Here is a 20,713-nt window from a genome sequence, read left to right as displayed (position 1 = left end):
ACTTCCTGGAGCTGGAACATTTCCCCTCGTTTCCTGTCTTCCGCAAATCCGCACAGCAACCGTTTATCGAATTCCTTGTTTTGTTTTTTTCCTTGGTCTTCCTTCAACTTCAAACTTGTTCTTCATTCAAAGAGAAAAAAAAATCTTTTTATCTTTTTGTTATCAGTTGAATGATTATTCGCTTGTTCGGTCTTTTTTAATCGTGCGAAATACCGGATAGATCAGGGTAATCGTGGATAACCGTAAGTAATCCTTGTTATTCAGCGCTCAAGTACCAGCCTTTACATCGAACTTGATTTACTCGTAATAGTTTCGTGTTTTCTTCGCGTTCAAAATAATTTTCTCGTGCAATAAATAAAGTTGATAAACACGCGTAAGCAATGGATCCCTTTGAGCACAATTTCGACAAACCCATAGGATCACAAGAAAATCTCAGTCAGAAGGTGGCTGATGGAAAACATGCTGAAGATATCAACGACTTTTTCTCGCACAAACCGAGCAAAATAATCGACACGATCGATTTTCTCAATGCTGAAACTGGTAGGGGTCAACAGGAAGTTACATCTGGATTAGTAGATTTAGCTGATTCAGTGGCAGCGGGTGCAGGCGATCTATCTGAGTTAGTTGATACGCATACTAAACATGCTGAACAGCTAGTGGATGATCTGGATGACAAGGTACATGCTGAAGTTACTAGTGGATTAGATAAGGTGCACACAGATGTTACAAGTGGACTGGATAAGATTTCTGATCATGCACATGAGAAAATAGAAGAATTTGGAAAGAAATTTGAAGATGATTTGCTAGGCCTATCCCATTCTAACACAAGTCATAAGGAGCCTAGCCTGGAACCAGTTAAACCTGAGCATACCCATGTGTCTGATCATGTAAAGGATCTACTGTTTGATGAAAAAGAACAAGATGAACTCAAAGGATTTGATCAGTACACTTCAGATTCTAATGCTAGTTTGAAAGTCAACTTGTCTTGTGAGAATGATGATACAGCATCCACCAAATCTATTGACTCTGCCCAGTCCATTCCACTTGATGAGAAAAAGAATCTGGCAAAGGAGAATCTCATTGAAGATGCATCTGAAGTTCTTAGCAAAATTTCTGAGGATACTTTGATAAATACCTCAAAGTTCTCAAGTCCTAGTCCAAAGGAATCCAAATCAGTTGTAGATCATTTCGAGTCTGATTTCATCAGTCAAGAGGCTCCCCCTGTAGATCATTTCCATCATGAGGCACCACCCACAGTTGAGCCAAAACCCTCTCCTCCTAAGCATGAGGAAGTGAAAATAGAAAAGGAAGTTCCTAAAGTGAAAGAAGAAAAAGTTACAAAGGTTGAGACACCTAAAGAAGAGAAAGTTTCAAAGGCTGAGACAGTCAAAGTGAAAGCACCCCCTGTGAAGAAGGCTCCTTCAACTGAAATGTTTATTGGGCCCCATGAAGTTTTCAGTAGATTTGGACTGGGTAAGTGCTTTTCTTCATTTTACATTCCCCCCATTTGTAATCAATTGTTTTTCAGATTTACACAAGGCTGGTAAGTACCTGCAGACCTATTGTGAGGATTTCCCAACTTCCAAACAATAGTTCACCTAAAAATACTGACGAAATTCAAAGGGTTTTATTCACTCTAGTGAGCTTTCAAAATTACTTTGTTGCCTCTCCTGTGTTGGTCATTTTTACAGACATAAAGTTCACAAAAAAGGAAATAGGTAACACCTAGATACCTACCCTTAATAATACTCCAGTACTACACTCTAGGGAAAAGCATAGTTATGTACCTGTGAACATGTTTTTCCCTGCTATAAATTCAGACCTGGCAGACATCCCTGACTGTACATTATGCATAACAAATTTTCTCCCCACTCTCTGTTTACTTTGTTTTTTCACACCTGTTTTTCCTCTAATGAGTAGCTGGGAAATAGTCCAGACAGTTTTCATTTTAGAACATAGAAGAGAGAGGGAGAAAAAGAGAAGAGAGAGGGAGAAAGAGAAGATGAGAAGAGATAGGCTGAGAATGAGAAGATGAAGAGAAGAGGAAAAAAAAAGAATAAGAAGAAGAGGGAGAGAAAAAGAAGAAAGAGGGAGAGAAAGAGAGAAGATTTTCTCATTTTCAGATCTCTATAGGTACTTTACTTACTTGTAAGTACTGGATTACCTATTAAGGTCTCCTCCTAGGTTTAACATTCTAAACATTGAAGATCGAAATCTAAAATTAGATTTGATGATCTAATACAGAAAGAACCTTATACTTAAGTAAGTAGTATCTCAAGGTAATGAGACTGCCATAAACCGAAAAATAGAACTCCAGCCTTATAAGTGACTGTCAAGGCGCTCGTCTGGTAAACAGAAGAACGCAGGCTCAACCCTCAATGAAGCTTCAAGGGTTAGGTGGTAGAGAAAGTCTCAGATTCTAACCTCCCCCGGATTACTATTGACATTCCTTTCATCACACCATTGCCATTGAATATTATTTGCTCAACTGAAATTCCCTTAATAAAATGGAATAACTATCTTCATTTTCATATACACTTTATTTATTATAAATTAAAAACTAAAACGCCTTTATCACTACCATAGTTAGGGTACCAAATAGGTATTATTATCGTGATACTTTCACCGTGTTGAATGGGTTTCTTTCATTATTTTAATATATGCCATTTTCTCCATTTGCTCAAGGAAATAGTTATTTCCAGTCTATGGAAATTATTTTTATTTTCCAGTCAATTAAATGGAAGTATTTTTAATTTTTTAAATTGTAGTGAACCTCAAAATCCATGTTTCTTCCTCTACCCTTAATATAGGATCAAGCAGTTCTTCTATGAAAATATTTAAATACCAATGTATTAGGTAACCATTCCAATTCAATCATTATTTCATTCCAGTTGTTATTTATTCCTCAAAAATATTTAAATATGTAGGTAACATTTTCACATCATTCCTGATTTTATTCCACATAGGTATTTTTTGTTCAACAAAATTAATAATTTATTATCTATCATTTACCTACTTAGTAAATCTTAGGTATATACATATTTTGTGATATTTTCCGGGAATTTTAACAGGAGCTCGAAAGTTGCGTTTTTCCTGTATTTTTCATGTGTAACTTTTTTGTTGAATATTTTTATTTACCATTTTCCAAATCACTTATTATTTCATCACGCAACGTATTACGTTTTTGTTCGTTAATAAGTTGGTAAATTTCAAAAAAAAATTTCAAGTTTCAAAGTTTAAACTGCACTTTTCCATAAAAAACACATTTTTTATTGGGTGAAAAGTTTGTTGTTTTCTGGATTTGTTAACAAACCTATTTTATTTGTTATTTTTTTTACTGTTATTTTTGCACTGTTAAAAGCAGCAATAGGGTGTTGAATTTTAAATTTTGACACCGGCAATATTGCTTCCACTTTGTATCATTTGTATACCTACCCAAGTTAGGTAATTAAAAATAAAGAAAAATGAAAACAATATTTTTGTACTAATTTATTTTGTTTTAAATCAATTATACCAAACGAAAAATCCTTTGTCTTGTCTCGGAAGCATATTAGTCAAGACGCTCGCCTGGTAAACAGGAAGGCGTGGGTTCAATCCCAGCCGAGGCATGGTATTTTATCCTCATTTATTTGAGAATTTGACCACATAATAATAGAGCTCCAAGGGTTAGGTGGTAGAGAACGTCTCCGGTGTTAACATCGGCTAGTGGTTACCTTCCACTCAAGAATATTATTATTGTCAGCATGTTCGTTGGAAGTTTTTATAAAGTTCTCTATGGATTACTGTGGAATTTAGCAACTTTTCGCTATCCTGACTTTTTCCTCTCTTTGTTTTCGGGACGATGAAGCTGTGTCCACTGGCCACACATAGTCGATTGACGACGACGAATCGACTGACAAGGTGAATCTATGTTGTCGAGGCAGTGTACGGTTTCAGTCGACAGCGTCGACTATGTGTGGACACAGTTTAAGACCTTGGCAGTCACAATTCCCTCTATCAAATCTAAAAAAAAAAAAAAAATGCTCACTATGCATCATTAAAAAGAGGAAGCAGTTCTGCTAATAGACTTGGTATTTATCTGTCTGGACATAAGAAGCGTGCTTGAAAATGATCAAAACAAATCTCAAGTGATGCAACTTGTCTTGACCAAGAATTCCACTCATGTACCAGTAATGGAATGTCTGCTGAGTATCAAGTGGTTTTTAGATCCGCGACTCGCAAATTAAACTTTACTTTCCTTCCTATAGGATAAGGAAATTAAAAATAATATAACATTAGGTAGCCTGCTTGTGCCAAAGTAGTCTCTGTTGTCTGTTCTATCTACAATTAGTTGCAAAGCGTTTTTTTTTTTCAAGAGGTTTTGATAGAGGGAACGGACCTTCTGCATGACAAGCGCTTTGCACCAACCGTGTCCTTTGAAATTGAAGTACATATGTATTATGTCGTTATGCCTGTTTTACAAGCCTTCACAAACACCCTACAAAGTACAAACCATCGCAGATACCTACTCATTATTTAATTAATTACCTTCCTTAACTTCAAGTTCCTACTGTTCCTATCAGTGAGCATGGTAAGCAGAAAGTGGTAAATCAACTTTCATTATAAGGTAGGTGTACCGAAATCTGAGATACAGGGTCGAACATAGGGAGTTGTCGCGGGTTCGATTCCCGCCCGGAGTCAGATTTTATCCTAAACAGATAAGGTTCGTTCTCGGAACGCCCGGTTTTCTCCTATCCTGTGTTCCTTCTCTCTTGGCTTTCGGGACGATAAGACCTTAGCAGTTACAGTTCCCTCTATCAAACCTCTTGGGGGGAGGAGTAGTACAATAATTATTTATCCTTAATTCCTGGAACTAGGTAGGACTTAGTGTTATGCTGAAAATGCTCGTACGTATACCGGAGATTCAGGGGTACCTATTGAAGACGTTATTTTTTCAAGTTAAAAATAATCAGGGTAGCGTGTAGATTTTTCACTGTCGGAGGAAGCACTGTGCAAAATAGCTTCCCCTTTTAGAGATTCTCTACCATTGCACATGTGACATGTTTGGCAACAATGTCTATTTTTACTTTCTATTTTGCTGTCACATTGATCTGGACACACTATAGTGTTATGCTGAAAATACTCGAATGTATACCGGAGATTCAGGGGTACCAGACCTATTGAAGAGAAGACGTTATTTTTTCAAGTTAAAAATAATCAGGGTAGGTAGCGTGTTGTAGATCATGTTAAAATTAATTAGGTACTAGCACTAAAAGAGGAGACATTTTAAATAGATTTTATTTTAAGAAATTGAAGGTATTTTTTTTTTTTTTTTCTGAGGGGATGCCAGTTTAGCTCAAAGAGAAGGGTGAATTTGAAGTTAAGCTAAAATTAATCTCCTGTAAAATTGATGAAGACTTTTAAAATGTGTTCGATAATCAACCTCAGAGAACACCACGTTAAAAGTGTTGTAGATTCTTTCATGTTAAAATTAATTAGGTACTAGCACTAAAAGAGGAGACATTTTAAATAGATTTTATTTTAAGAAATTGAAGTTATTATTATTTTTTTTTTTCGAAGGGGATGCTAGTTTAGCTCAGAGAGAAGGGTGAATTTGGAGTTAAGCTAATATTAATCTCCTGTAAAATTGATGAAGACTTTTAAAATGTGTTCGATAATTAACCTCAGAGAACATCACGTTAAAAATAAGACCAAAGGAATACCTGCTTGAAAGAATAGAAAAAAAAAACAGATTATCAGTAATAAATAGTTCATTTTATATTTCAACATACTTAAAAAAACATTTCATTACGTAAAATTTCCGCTTACAAAGAGAAGAAAACAAAATAATTTCCAAATAAATATACCCCACAGTTCAGAAGCTAAATACATACATAATTATATTCAGAAGGTACCTACTTAGGTATAAAATAGCTACTGAATTCTATAGGGTGTTCACTAAAAATACAAAAGAAAAGGCGACTAAAAACTTATTTAAAAAAACTAGATAAACAATATTGGTATTGGAATAGACAAAATATAACCTTATGATCTAAGACTGACAAGAATAAAATAATCGAGAGATTAAAAAATAAAATAATAATAAATATCTAGGTACAGCTTAAAATGAAGTTTTTTTGTTTCAATAATTTATTTTTTACTAGGGATAAAAAAAAAGTTCTTTTGAGTGTTTAGCTCATTACAGTTTAACAAGAATAAATTTGACACACATGACGAACTCTTGAAACCTGTCCATAACGTTTAGAAGAGGACCTGTCTATAAATATTCACATGAACATATCGCACATCTCATGGATTAAGATTAAAATAACTTCTTCATTTGACGAGGTACCTACGTTATTAAAAATTAGATGTGCGATATTATGTATAGGGCTTATTTATACTGCTCGCATAGGACTAAAAAGTCCCTTTACTCCAGCAGTAGGCTACTACTATTATTGTGGTCAAATGCTCAAATTATAATAAAATTCCATACCTCGGCTGGGATTGAACCCACGCCCTCCTGTTTACCAGGAGAGCGCCTTGACCACTACACCACCGAGGCAGGTATGTAGATATTCAAGATCCAAGATTCAACAAAGACACAATGTCAGTTCACAGCATCCAATATTAATCGCTTATTTGGATTAGTAGCTAGTAGGGTGTGACCTACAAAATCATCCGCGCAGAGTAACACTGGTACCTACCTAATGGTTTACATTTACATGGTACCTTCCTTACCTAATGCTAAATCCTATACTGACCGATACATACCTTTAGGTACCTACTAACATTGGCTGATTTGGCAGAACAGTATTGGGTACAACAAGTGAACTGTGACCTCAATAGTCAGGGCATGGATAAACAAGTTATGCTGAACTTAGATACTTTTTTTTTTTAGAATACAAGAAATTGCAATCTAAGATCTCTTTGAACTGAAAAACCCCTACTATCAAAAAACCCATGTAACTGAATGCAACAACTTTGTTTCTTCTATGCAAACTGCTCATAGATAAAAACGACTTCCTTTGTATCAGATCGCATCAGTTTCGAGATAGAATGAGGTTGGGAAACTCTTCTCATGTCGCGGTTGATAATAAAACCAGCACGGACAGGATTGATATCAGGGGGTTATACAGACATACAGGTATTATGCTGTTACTGCAATAAAGTTATTCAAAATTGAGATTGAGTTACTTACTAACGAGTTAGTGGAGTGTTAAGTTGTTAACTGAGTGTAGTTGCTTCTCTCATAGCTTTCATCCATCTCTCATAGGATTGCTCATTGTCTGCTCCAAACACTAGTGGGTCCTGACCTTGATGTTTCAATTGGAATACATACTTGAAGTTATCCTGCTCATTCAATGCTTCCAGTTCATATCCTAGCACAGGAATACTTAGGAGCGCTTTAATATCTTCAGAAGCCTTGTATTTGTACATGACTTGGTCTTTGAGTACAAACCAGTAGCGTTTCCAGTTCCGTCCAGATTTCTTGTGTAGCCACCCGCTATGTTGAGAACCAGAGTCATTCGCCGTCACTTCTATCAGTCTTTGTGGTACATATTTGCGGTATTTCTTGCTAGGTTTTCTTCTACCGGCAGTTCCCATCTCCTTAAAGTTGGAGCGGATGATGTCCATCATGTTAGTGACTTGATGATTATCCTCAACGTTAGCCACAGCCTTGATTCTCTCAAACATGTTCGAGTCTTCATCATCAAACTCCTGGACTAAGTAGTGGAAGCATTCCTCACACACCCTGAAGTTCCTACATCAGTTTCGAGATAGAATGAGGTTGGGAAACTCTTCTCATGTCGCGGTTGATAATAAAACCAGCACGGACAGGATTGATATCAGGGAGTTATACAGACATACAGGTATTATGCTATTACTGCAATAAAGTTATTCAAAATTGAGATTGAGTTACTTACTAACGAGTTAGTGGAGTGTTAAGTCATCAGTTTCGAGATAGAATGAGGTTGGGAAACTCTTCTCATGTCGCGGTTGATAATAAAACCAGCACGGACAGGATTGATATCAGGGGGTTATACAGACATACAGGTATTATGCTGTTACTGCAATAAAGTTATTCAAAATTGAGATTGAGTTACTTACTAACGAGTTATTGGAGTGTTAAGATGTTAACTGAGTGTAGTTGCTTCTCTCATAGCTTTCATCCATCTCTCATAGGATTGCTCATTGTCTGCTCCAAACACTAGTGGGTCCTGACCTTGATGTTTCAATTGGAATACATACTTGAAGTTATCCTGCTCATTCAATGCTTCCAGTTCATATCCTAGCACAGGAATACTTAGGAGCGCTTTAATATCTTCAGAAGCCTTGTATTTGTACATGACTTGGTCTTTGAGTACAAACCAGTAGCGTTTCCAGTTCCGTCCAGATTTCTTGTGTAGCCACCCGCTATGTTGAGAACCAGAGTCATTCGCCGTCACTTCTATCAGTCTTTGTGGTACATATTTGCGGTATTTCTTGCTAGGTTTTCTTCTACCGGCAGTTCCCATCTCCTTAAAGTTGGAGCGGATGATGTCCATCATGTTAGTGACTTGATGATTATCCTCAACGTTAGCCACAGCCTTGACTCTCTCAAACATGTTCGAGTCTTCATCATCAAACTCCTGGACTAAGTAGTGATAGCATTCCTCACACACCCTGAAGTTTCTGAATTTCTTATACTCGAGAGGCGCTAAATAGTCTGAGCAAGGACCACACACAACTTTACCACATGCACGACAGTGGTGACGTCGGAATGTTACTGTAAACACAGAAGTACATCTTTGACACATGGACACTCGACTATCAGGAATCCACAATGGTGCTACCTTACCAAGGTTCAACTCCGGGATAGAAGATTGCGTCAATGATCGACGATTGAGGAACGATAGGAGATGTTGTTCATTCTCCTTGATGGCGGTTTGTATAGCATCAATCCACTCTAGTCTTTCATTAGCAGAACGAGCACGTAATGTAAAGCTTCGAGATATTGCGATCACACTAAACTCATTATTGTAGTCTTCAGTCTGTGGGAGACAAACCTTCATACCATTGAGAGGTATACTAATTTGATGTTATGTTTTCGTGTTTTAGGTTGTTTCCTTAGAGGAGTTTGTGCTTTGTTTTTCAATTTTGTCTTTAAATACCTATATTCTTTTATTAGGGGATGGCTCAGACAGAGAGAGCGAGAGACCAAGAGAGTGAGAGAAATAGAGTGAGATTCTTTGTACTGCCACATAATATGCCCTCATGTGTTGACATGGGCATTACCTATGTATGTTGTCATCATGCCTTCATGTATTGACATGGGCATCAATTGCTTTTATTTATGTTTATTCTCAGGATACATCGAGATCTCAGGACCTGAGGACAGGTCCATTTTTTTGGGGGTGGGTAGAGTTGTCACCGGAGCTACCCAGTAACTTGCAAATTGAACAATAGATTGACATAATATTGATGTCAGCAGTTCTGGGAGCTCTTGGATGTGACACACCCATGATTCGTGGCAGTCGAAGTGTGTGAGTTGTAGAGTGTGCATGTGTGTGAAGATCCTGTGGTGAGTCCTCCCTTATTGTTACTTATTCCCATACCCATTTACTCTAAGGAAGCAACCACTATCATTTTAAGTATTAACAATAAGGGAGGACTCACCACAGGATCTTCACACACATGCACACTCTACAACTCACACACTTCGACTGCCACGAATCATGGGTGTGTCACATCCAAGAGCTCCCAGAACTGCTGACATCAATATTATGTCAATCTATTGTTTAATTTGCAAGTTACTGGGTAGCTCCGAAAAAAATATAATTAATTTTCTTCCCTACACTTCGTAGAGTCGTATAGGATTAATCCGTCTTTTGAGGCTTTTTGCCCCTACACCTAAGCCTCAGAGTGGGACTAAATCACGTCAATATGCCTAGTTGAGACATGTTTATTGACATTTACTTCTCAGGTTTCACATTTAGCTAATTGAAACAATATAATGTATAAGATATCTTCTTGGTGATGTAGAATGAACGGTGATGTACAACAACATAAGATATCTTCAGTTACATATATGAAGTTCAAACTGGCAAAATACTAGTCAAATTTCATTTTCACCATTTGTTAAGGGAGTTTACGGTGATGAATTAATCACTTTGAGTCATGAAATCATGAAACTCATAAGATTTAACAGGCTCTGTAAATCAGTCATAGAATTTCCCATTTTTTTTCCCCCGTAACTTATTTCACATAGGTAGATTTTACACGACGTAAAAGGCATTTCGATTCCAGACATCAAGAAAGCAGACAAAGAGGCGATTTCTCTTCCCATCGAACAAAGGTCAGGCAAAACGCTACACTGCATTTGTTATTGGAATAAATATCGGGCAATTATTGTAGCACTATAACGGATGTGACTATATGGAGTATATGGTATACCTATGTCTATGTATATCATATTGGTCTACGGAAAGAAGTGAATAGAAGTTGTGAAGAAGCTCTCTGCTTTACCACAAATAATTCATGATTTGATTGATTTGACAATGAAGGGAGAAGTTGGGTTTTCCTTTTGGAAAACGGAACCAATTTCGGGCGAGCCTTCTTGGATTTCCTATGGTTTAGTACAGGCGCTATAACCCCTCCTTTGCCGTCCCCCCCTCCCCTTGGTGTGATAGCGCCTGTACTAAACCATAGGAAAAAGAGGGGAACCGCGCTTCAGAAGAGGAGAAAACTCCGAAAGGAAAACACATGAGGATAAAATTCCATACCTCGGCTGGGATCGAACCCACGCCCTCCTCATTACCAGGCGAGCGTCTTGACCACTACGCCACCGAGGCAGTGACTATGTTGTACACAGAATCCTTACCTCTCGATTTTTCTCCTTCGCCACGTTCGGTACGAAGAGCAAGTAGTTAATATACCCCATGATCATGAGCAGATAGAAACCGAAAAACGTCAGTATGGCCGTCATGTACGGAACAGACTCGAAATTTTCAGCCCATTTCCTCGGGTATAAAGGGGGGTCTTCGTTGATAGGGGGGCCCCCGTTGGGTGCGGAAGGGCTGACCCCATTTGAAGAGAGTACGCCATTGGATTTGCTGATACCGTTGGCGAAGCCGTTGGTGTGAGCCTGAAACAAGATATTGGATTTCGAAGCACCCTTGCTTAGCATACTAGCTGTTTTAAGACCAAACCTTTCTATCAGCTTATCACTCTTCTAGTGAAAATACTTACCTAGGTATATTGCAGGTATGTAAATTACAGTTCACATAGTACTTAAGCGATTATTGGACCTGGATCCTGATGCCGGCTCAGACCATCTGACCTAGACCATAGGTCAGACCGTTTCAGACCGTCTGAGAGACATAGGTCGGAAGCTTTTCCCGCCACACACCTGTCTGACCTGCCGCGGTTTGATTGAAGGGATAGGAAATTAGAAGCCACTACTCCATGTGTCACATTAAGTATTAGATAGGTACAAATCAGCTACATAGATACCGTATCTCATATAGTCTCATATGTATAAAAATACAAGTAGGCATACCGTGTACATTGTAGTGTGTTTAGACTTGAAAAAAAAAAGCTTATTCCATGGTGTTAACAAACAGGAACCCATGCATTAAAACATATCTCTTAAGATTAGATTTGGATTTTTTTCAACAAAAAATAGCAAAATTATACTCAGGGACCCTCTTTCAGAAAACCATTGACAATACAAAAGAGGCCCATGGCAGCAAGTGTGGTCGCGCTAATACGTCCAAAGAGAAATGTCCTTGGTGTAAAGTAATTATGCCAAATTCAGTGAGTGCAATGACTTTGGGTGTGTTATTAACTTGATACCTGAGTCTCTGTCTACCCAATTAGAGTAATTATTAAGTACATACATACTTACATAGCTATCTGAAAGTCTGAACTTCAAACAGGAGAAAGAAAAAACAAGAAGACCTCTGAGCTACTGGGCTGCATGATATCATTCCTTATGTGTTTGGTCCCATGAAAATACAATATGTACGTATATTCCACTGCTAGACTGTACGGCGGGATGCTGAAAATGAAAACACTACAAGGATTAAAGGAAACATAGACGGGAAGAAAGAGACAAGAACGGAGACAGTTTGTAAACAGTCAAGACGAAGAAGAGGAAGAGTACGAGGAGTAAGTAAAGAAGAAAAGAGATTGTTCCAGAACACCAAAAAACAAACGAGTGTGAAAGAAAGAAGGGAAGAGGGAATATCGGAAAAGGAGAAGGGAAAGAAGAAAGACTGGGATAAAAGGACAAAGGAGGAAAGAAAAAGTAGGATGAGACGGAAGATTCGAAAGACTGGATAAAAAATCTGGTGTGAACATCACACGACTTTCCTCATCCTATTGAATGATGAATATTTTGGGTGTTCTTGTTCTTATAAAAACTGACCATCGAAATTTTGACCCGATTACATTACTTTCCTTCCTATAGGATAAGGAAAGTAAAAAGGGATTGTGAAAGAAAGGAGGAAGATTGAAAAGATTGAAGATTGGCAAAAGAGAAGGTAAGCAAGGACTGGATAAAAGAAGGTGTTTGTACGAAAGGAGGAAAAGAGAGAACATTGGGAAAAGAGTAAGCCCGAAAAACGGTCAAAAACCGCCAGAAAGCGGTAAAATGCCGCCAACCGTTGCACCGATCTTAACCAAAAGTTTCGTGTCGCATCCTTATCACATTGACATCTACATACCAAATTTCAAGTCTCCAGCTCTTACCGTTCTCGAGATATTTTTTTTACAGACAGACACACACACGGACCAATGGCTGAAACTTTGGATTTAGGCTCTAGGGACCTCAAAACGTGTTTTGGCACTAAAAATAGGACCAATGGCTGAAACTTTGGATTTAGGCTCGGACCTCAAAACGTGTTTTGGCACTAAAAACTGACCATCGAAATTTTGACCCGATTACATTACTTTCCTTCCTATAGGATAAGGAAAGTAAAAAGGGATTGTGAAAGAAAGGAGGAAGATTGAAAAGAGAAAAGATTGAAGAGTGGCAAAAGAGAAGGTAAGTAAGGACTGGATAAAAGAAGGTGTTTGTACGAAAGGAGGAAAAGAGAGAACAGTGGGAAACGAGTAAGTTGATAAAGGAAGGGGTAGACATGTGTTTTCCCAAGTTTGTGAATGTAGAACTAACATTGCGGTATATTTTGTATTTGGGGAGGAAGGGAGGGATAAAGAGAAAATGAATCAAGCTAGAAAATAGATAAGGAGAGAGAGAGGAAGGGAGGAGAGAGAGGAAATAGAAAAGGAAAGAGAGCAGATAAAAAAGAGGGGTTCAGAGAAAGAGGATTAAAAACAGAAGGCCAGATATAGAGAGGAAATGGGGGAAAAGAAAGGGATAGAAAAGAAAAGAGGAAGGAAATAGAATTGGAGAGGGAGGGAGAGAGGAAATGGTGAAAATGCTAACATTGCGGTATATTTTGTATTTGGGGAGGAAGGGAGGGATAAAGAGAAAATGAATCAAGCTAGAAAATAGATAAGGAGAGAGAGGGGAAGGGAGGAGAGAGAGAGAGAGAGGAAATAGAAAAGGAAAGAGAGCAGATAAAAAAGAGGGGTTCAGAGAAAGAGGAATAAAAACAGAAGGCCAGATATAGAGAGGAAATGGGGGAAAAGAAAGGGATAGAAAAGAAGAGAGGAAGGAAATAGAATTGGAGAGGGAAAGAGGGAGGGAGAGAGGAAATGGTGAAAATACGAACATGAACTTGGCACATTTATCTGTCTGGTGTGTTGCATGTAGTCTAACTGCAGAATGCAGGCGTCGTGATGGCATACAAGATAAAATCGAAGACGGGCGTTTTTTGCGTTACTCCTTAGATTTGGGTAATTTGAGGACAAAATTTTCTACCTATTTCACTCGTTGGGTTGGAAATCCATCGAGTCTCATCACTCCAAAAAACTCATTCACGTTTCACCGTTGGCGTGCTATCACTCCATTTGAATAAAAAAAAAATAAGGAAAGTAAAAATTGGATAGAGGAAGCTGTAACTTCTAAGGTCTTATCGTCCCGAAAGCGAAGAGATAAGGGAGACAGGATAGGAGAAAGCCAGCCCTTCCGAGAACGAGCCTTATCGTTTAGCATAAATTCCGCCCCGGGCGGGAATCGAACCCGCAACCTAGCGCTTAATTTATCTGTCTGGTGTGTTGCATGTAGTCTAACTGCAGAATGCAGGCGTCGTGATGGCATACAAGATAAAATCGAAGACGGGCGTTTATTGCGTTACTCCTTAGATTTGGGTAATCTGAGGACAAAATTTTCTACCTATTTCATTCGTTAGGTTGGAAATCCATCGAGTCTCATCACTCCAAAAAACTCATTCACGTTTCACCGTTGGCGTGCTATCACTCCATTTGAATAAAAAAAAATAAGGAAAGTAAAAATTGGATAGAGGAAGCTGTAACTTCTAAGGTCTTTTCGTCTCGAAAGCGAAGAGATAAGGGAGACAGGATAGGAGAAAGCCAGCCCTTCCGAGAACGAACCTTATCGTTTAGTATAAATTCCGCCCCGGGCGGGAATCGAACCCGCAACCTAGCGCTTACAAGGCAGACTTGCTACCTTTCAACTTTCAAGCTAACTAGACTGGCTCCATTTGTATCACTTTTGTGGAACGATCGTCAATGATCAGTTTTATAGACGCACAACCCCGTCTTTAGCCGTGAGTGCAATGACTTTGGGTGTGTTATTAACTTGATACCTGAGTCTCTGTCTACCCAATTAGAGTCATTATTAAGTACATACATACTTACATAGCTATCTGAAATTCTGAACTTCAAATAGGAGAAAGAAAAAACAAGAAAACCTCTGAGCTACTGGGCTGCATGATATCATTCCTATTCCTTATGTTTTTGGTCCCATGAAAATACAATATGTACGTATATTCCACTGCTAGACTGCACAGCGGGATGCTGAAAATGAAAACACTACAAGGATTGGAGGAAAAATAGACGGGAAGAAAGAGACAAGAACGGAGACAGTTTGTAAACAGTCAAGAAGAAGAAGAAGAAGAGGAAGAGTACGAGGAGTATGAAAGTCTGAACTTCAAATAGGAGAAAGAAAAAACAAGAAAACCTCTGAGCTACTGGGCTGCATGATATCATTCCTATTCCTTATGTGTTTGGTCTCATGAAAATACAATATGTACGTATATTCCACTGCTAGACTGCACAGCTGGATAATGAAAACACTACAAGGATTAAAGGAAACATAGACGGGAAGAAAGAGACAAGAACGGAGACAGTTTGTAAACAGTCAAGACGAAGAAGAAGAAGAGGAAGAGTACGAGGAGTAAGTAAAGGAGAAAAGAGATTGTTCCAGAACACCAAAAAACAAACGAGTGACACGGGAGTGTGAAAGAAAGAAGGGAAGAGGGAATATCGGAAAAGGAGAAGGGAAAGAAGAAAGACTGGGAAAAGAGTAAAAGGACAAAGGAGGAAAGAAAAAGTAGGATGAGACGGAAGATTCGAAAGACTGGATAAAAAAAATCTGGTGTGAACATCACACGACTTTCCTCATCCCATTGAATGATGATTGGGAGGAAAGAAAAAGTAGGATGAGACGGAAGATTCGAAAGACTGGATAAAAAAAATCTGGTGTGAACATCACACGACTTTCCTCATCCTATTGAATGATGATTATTTTGGGTGTTCTTGTTCTTATAGCCAAACTTTTACAATATCTCTAACCGTTTAGTCGGTATAGCTGAAAACCGCCGAAAAACGGTCAAAAACCGCCAGAAAGCGGTAAAATGCCGCCAACCGTTGCACCGATCTTAACCAAAAGTTTCGTGTCGCATCCTTGTCACATTCCCTTTCAGGAACTCCTTTTTCCCTCCATTTCCCCTCCCTTCTGTTTTACCTTCTCATTCTCTCCTTTCTTTCCTCTCTTTCTCGGGCTCTTCTTCCACCTTTTCTTCTCTTTTCTTGATATAATGAATGTTTTCTTTCTGTTCATTTCGAAATATTTTTTTCCAGAAGACTAGAGTGCAAAATTACAGGATAGAGTGGATGGATAACTTGGTTTGTGTTCTAACAGTGAAAGAGGGAATGAGGGAGAAAGCAGTGAGGGAAGTCAGTGTAGGCAATTTTCCCTCCGTAGCATTGTGATCAAGCGAAAGGCAACCTCTTCGGAAGGTCTCGAAACCCTTCCGAACCGAAGCATAGAATTAGAATCTCTGAGTCCACATTTTTAGAGTTTCCAGAAGACTAGAGTGCAAAATTACAGGATAGAGTGGATGGATAACTTGGTTTGTGTTCTAACAGTGAAAGAGGGAATGAGGGAGAAATCTAAAGTCAGTGTAGGCAATTTTCCCTCCGTAGCATTGTGATCAAGCGGAAGGCAACCTCTTCGGAAGGTTTCGAAACCCTTCCGAACCGAAGCATAGAATTAGAATCTCTGAGTCCACTTTTTTAGAGTTCAACACATATTAGTCCAATAGAAAATGGTGCTTTGAATGATGGAAAAAAGGATTATTTCAATTTGCATCAAACCTCGTTTTTTACACACCTCACTGTCAGTAGGTACAGGTACATTAAACATAAAGTACCTACTACATTAAAGGAAGGGGGAGGGATCATTTTTTGAGTTGGGTCACTATTACACAACGGGTAGATACTTACCACATCCCTGATGTAGGTGAGACGTGTAGGGGTAGGGTGCATAGTGGTATTGATTTTTCAGGGGCATAATATATGGTGTGCTTTTTTGTTACACTGACTTGGAATTAGCAGAAAACGAGGCGAAACAAAAGAAGGGAGAATTCCAGGAATTCCAGAGCGAACATTATTCTGGCATAGTTTTTTTAACGAGGGAAATTTTCTTTTGTTTTTTCTCGAGGCTGATGAGATGTGGATGGGAGGGAGGGGTGGTAATGGGTAAACGTCTGGCAACCATGGGCGAGGTTCATCGGGGGCTATCGCTTCAATTCGCCTGGGGCGCAAAAATCTTTTTTCCCCATTCCTATCGAGTCAGTCGTTTCCAGCAAAAAGGGCCTGTGTTAGTTAGTAGCATAGCAAACATGGCATAGGCCCTTCTTTCTGGGAACTATTCAAGTCTTTTTTTTTTTTCTATGCAAGTACCTACCTACCTATTTATGCGTATTCTATGATTCGTAAATACTGTTTGTACATATTGCCAGAAAGTGACTGAAAAGTCCCTCTACTCCCACATTTTAAATGATAATTTTTGATTCATTGCTCCCAGCTGGGTGGTTGATTTTTGTTGTGTGCTGTGACAGCAAGCAGCAAGGTCTAAAGATTAAAGATTTTACCCGTCACTGATAAGAGTGATAAGACCAAGTTCGTAATTTCTTATTCTGTTTCTTATCACTCAAATTACCTAGCCCTATGTGCCTTCCTCGTATAACAGGTATGTTATTCGAGAGTCGAGACCAATAATGAGATATGAGGTGTATTGTAAGTTTGTTTTGATTTATTTTGAGAGTTAAATAATCAGACAGACGCTCTCGAAACGTCTGAAGACCAAGTTCGTAATTTCTTATTCTGTTTCTTATCACTCAAATTACCTAGTCTTATTCTGTTTCTTATCACTCAAATTACCTAGCCCTGTGTGCCTTCCTCGTATAACAGGTAGGTTATTCGAGACCAATAATGAGATATGAGGTGTATTGTGGGTTTGTTTTGATTTATTTTGAGAGTTAAATAATCGGACAGACGCTATTCTCGAAACGTCTGAGAATACAGGTTGATTTTGATGTTTTTAATTGATTTCACGTGATCTTCACTTTGTACTAAACCTGATTTGAATCTATTTTTTTGCTCAGTTCTCTGAGCAGAGGTCGGAATTTTTCATCTGTGGAATATTCAAAGAATTGTGTGTGTTTTTGATCTATTACTTTTCTTTTTTAGTTGATTTGTTGTGATTTTACGAAATGTCTGTGAAAAATCTGTACTGTATTTTGATCTCCATCATAAGGCCAGGTAATTATTGATTCACCATCAGCATCTATTTGTTTTAGTAAGGTGTCTCGCAAATAATCCATAGTATGATAAGAAAGGCTTTCCCATCTCCCCTTCAACCTGCCTCGATGGTGTAGTGGTCAAGCGCTCGCCTGGTAAACAGGAGGGCGTGGGTTCAATCCCAGTTTTTTTTCCCTAGGTTGCACCGCTTATTCCGATAGGTACTTTTGGAAAGGTCCTTTGACTAGAGCTGAACAACAATATGAACTTTTTTTACTCGTTCTCTAGTAATTTTTTTTCCTAGTTTCCTACTGTTTCTTTGTTCTAAGTTATTTTTCTCATAATTTGGATAAGCACTAAATGAAACGCTGTACCTAATCATGCTAATCTAATAATATTGGGAAAAAAATGTAATCTTGAAGTTATCATCAATAATTCCGATATAATCATCAATAATTCCGAATGTAATCAATGTAATCATCAAGAATAACAAGTTAACGAAATACAGTAAACTAATTTTCTAATAAATATCATTGAATTTTCTTGATAAATTTACAAATTACTCGTTATTTATTTAAAAAAACTGATTAGGAATAATTTACTTATTGTTTATTTAAATTTCCCCTTTTTGTTTCTAGTGAGAAGAGTTTTGTGCTGGTGAAACGTCTTATCTTGCCACTAAAAATACCAAATTGACCACAATAATAGTAGTAGCCTACTGCTGGAGTAAAGGGACTTTTCAGTCCTATGCGAGCAGTATAAATATAAGCACTATTATTATTATTATTCAAGTACCCTGCGTTAGAAAATTTGGTATATTAGGCACATCTAATAAAAATATTAACCTCTCTCCCATTTCATTTCTTCTCTTCCTCGTCCTTCTCCATCCCTCATTCCCTTTCCATCTAATTCCGTCCATCTCCCCTTACCCTACAACCCTACATTCTAAAATTTGATTGGTTCGTTTGTCACATCCACTAATATTCATATTTTTACCTGACGTAAAGCTATCAATGTTGTACAGTCGAACCTGTCTAAGTGGGACCCGGGGACCTGTCTAAATGGGAAATCTGGATAACTTGGAACAAATTGCCCGTCCCTTGGATTCCCACTTGACAGGTTCGACTCTACTTATTTCTTATTTACAACAAATGTCCGAGTTTACCGTCTCATGTTGACACTTGCAGATGAAGTCATCATGAGATTGTAAAACAGGAGTTAACTTCTTTTTTATTTAGATACATACATACATTAGATACCGACTCATACTTAACTGGTAATGGTTATGGTCAATTCGACTTTTGCAAATAATCAGTCATCTAACAGTCAATGTCAATGAATGGGACTAATAATACTAATTGTGTCATTTCTAATATGTTTCTAATTTAGGTATGTGTTTCTAATGCTAATGAATCTAACTTCTTTCCATTTCAGATACCTGGTTTAATCCAGAAAAATTAAATCCGAAAGGTAAATAATAGCAACCCATATCTTTTTAATTTCTTTTTTTTTTTCTTTTTTCGTACTACCTAGTTGTGTTGTAGTTGTAGTTCACTCTAGATAACCTAGTAACTTGTGCACCAAGGGTCTTTTTCAGTAGGTACCTAGCTAGTGTTGTAGTTTTCACCAAATGGGTACCTACAAGAAGACAGCTAAAGAGTCTGTCAAAGTCTGTAAGAAGACAGCTAGAATTCCAACTTTGATTCGAATTTTCTGTAGAAGGTATGCGTCATTTGGTGCTAGAATTACTATAGGATATTTTCACGAACTTTCAGTAACTTTTCATTTTTTATCACATTAGGTATTTACCTATTTGTTTTGTGTTTTTGGTAAATGTATTTTTTCCCCCTTTGTATTTGAATACTAGGTTTTACTATTTTTGAAACTTTTTATTAATGCTCGTAAAGCATGCGAAATCTTATCATTCTTATAACTGCATAATTTAGAAACACCCTATATGTCAGTGTCATTGGCACTTCTTTTGATACACACTGTATACTCACTGATGTGAAGCTGTTCAGAGCGACCTAAACTTCCCCTCTTTTGGTTCCAGCTACGAATGTAGGTGCAAAAGGAAATCGGATAATCAGGAGGGGGAAACGAGGGAAAAATATTGCGTACACCGCGGGATTTTTTCATCCCGCTGAAAATATCCCTTCATTTCTAATCAAATTTCAGGGCGCGCTTCTATTGATTTTACCCGCCATTCCATTCAATTTTTCAGTTTTGTGTTTTTTTTTCGTCAGCTGGTTTCAGGTGTAAGGTTATTTCAGAAATTTGTGTTCTTCATTTCATCTAATCAATTTTCTTTTCTCAAAGGTGTTTTTCTAATTTCTCAAGGCTTGGAAAATTACCCTGAAGATTGATACCAATTTGAGGATACCTACTAAATCACTTTTACATTTCGTAAGCGTTTCAGTTTAGTGCGTAATACAAGAATCCTGTCTCCCATTACGAAATCCTGACAGCCCCCCTTCATCCCTTGTCTGTTGAAAGGTTTTTTTTACTTTTGTAAACAAAGGAAAAGGCTAGAGCTTGTCCTGAAAATCCTTATCCTTAAATCTGTCTGACTGTCCATTCTAGTGTTGAAATATAAAGTTCAAATTTAGGATACCAACAGCTTTCAGTCATGTAGTTTTGTTTATCAATTTTATTTTGATAAAATTCAATCATCCCCGGTTTAATCCAAGATTATATTTTGGCTTAGTTATCGAGAGAGTAAGTTTTCCCCTGTGAAGTCCCAGGGATCAGTTCGGATCTTGTGGTTCATTCATCCCGTTCTTTTGGGATACAGAAA

At 37.9% G+C, this 20,713-nt stretch overlaps 2 protein-coding genes and 1 long non-coding RNA gene across 4 annotated transcripts; 2 read left to right on the top strand and 1 right to left on the bottom strand.

Moving 5' to 3' along the window:
* The first annotated feature begins 266 nt into the window (after positions 1 to 266).
* On the top strand, positions 267 to 19,394 carry LOC113470579 (neurofilament heavy polypeptide-like). Its single transcript, XM_026829126.1, has 2 exons — positions 267 to 1,473; positions 19,351 to 19,394. The coding sequence occupies exons 1-2, from the start codon at positions 381 to 383 to the stop codon at positions 19,392 to 19,394; spliced, it is 1,137 nt and encodes a 378-aa protein (XP_026684927.1). The 5' UTR covers positions 267 to 380.
* LOC113470580 (FYVE, RhoGEF and PH domain-containing protein 6-like) lies at positions 6,868 to 9,041 on the bottom strand. Of its 2 annotated transcripts, none has more exons than XM_026829128.1 (2): positions 8,646 to 9,041; positions 6,868 to 7,734 (listed from the first exon to the last, which is right to left on the bottom strand). In XM_026829128.1, the coding sequence occupies exons 1-2, from the start codon at positions 9,033 to 9,035 to the stop codon at positions 7,207 to 7,209; spliced, it is 918 nt and encodes a 305-aa protein (XP_026684929.1). In that variant the 5' UTR covers positions 9,036 to 9,041; the 3' UTR covers positions 6,868 to 7,206. The 2 variants fall into 2 exon arrangements, with proteins under 2 accessions (XP_026684929.1, XP_026684928.1); XM_026829127.1 differs by lacking the exon at positions 6,868 to 7,734 and adding an exon at positions 7,754 to 7,903 and having other exon boundaries at positions 8,088 to 9,041.
* LOC113470581 lies at positions 17,584 to 18,609 on the top strand. The gene is made up of 2 exons (XR_003393589.1): positions 17,584 to 17,937; positions 18,555 to 18,609. It is a non-coding gene; the product is annotated as an uncharacterized LOC113470581 (long non-coding RNA).
* Positions 19,395 to 20,713: the final 1,319 nt, after the last annotated feature.

The sequence above is a fragment of the Diaphorina citri genome, unplaced genomic scaffold, assembly GCF_000475195.1.
Source record: "Diaphorina citri unplaced genomic scaffold, Diaci psyllid genome assembly version 1.1 scaffold1677, whole genome shotgun sequence".
NCBI classification, from domain to species: Eukaryota; Metazoa; Arthropoda; class Insecta; order Hemiptera; family Psyllidae; genus Diaphorina; species Diaphorina citri.
The sequence above is the reverse complement of the archived record's forward strand: the minus strand, read 5'-3'. Positions and strand labels throughout refer to the sequence as shown.

Coding starts and splice junctions, on each gene's coding strand:
- LOC113470579 (XM_026829126.1), top strand. CDS start 381: ATGGATCCCTTTGAGCACAATTTCGACAAACCCATAGGATCACAAGAA. Junction 1,474..19,350: donor TTTCAGTAGATTTGGACTGG/GTAAGTGCTTTT, acceptor TTTCCATTTCAG/ATACCTGGTTTAATCCAGAA.
- LOC113470580 (XM_026829128.1), bottom strand. CDS start 9,035: ATGAAGGTTTGTCTCCCACAGACTGAAGACTACAATAATGAGTTTAGT. Junction 7,735..8,645: donor AGAAATTCAGAAACTTCAGG/GTGTGTGAGGAA, acceptor AGGAACTTCAGG/GTGTGTGAGGAATGCTTCCA.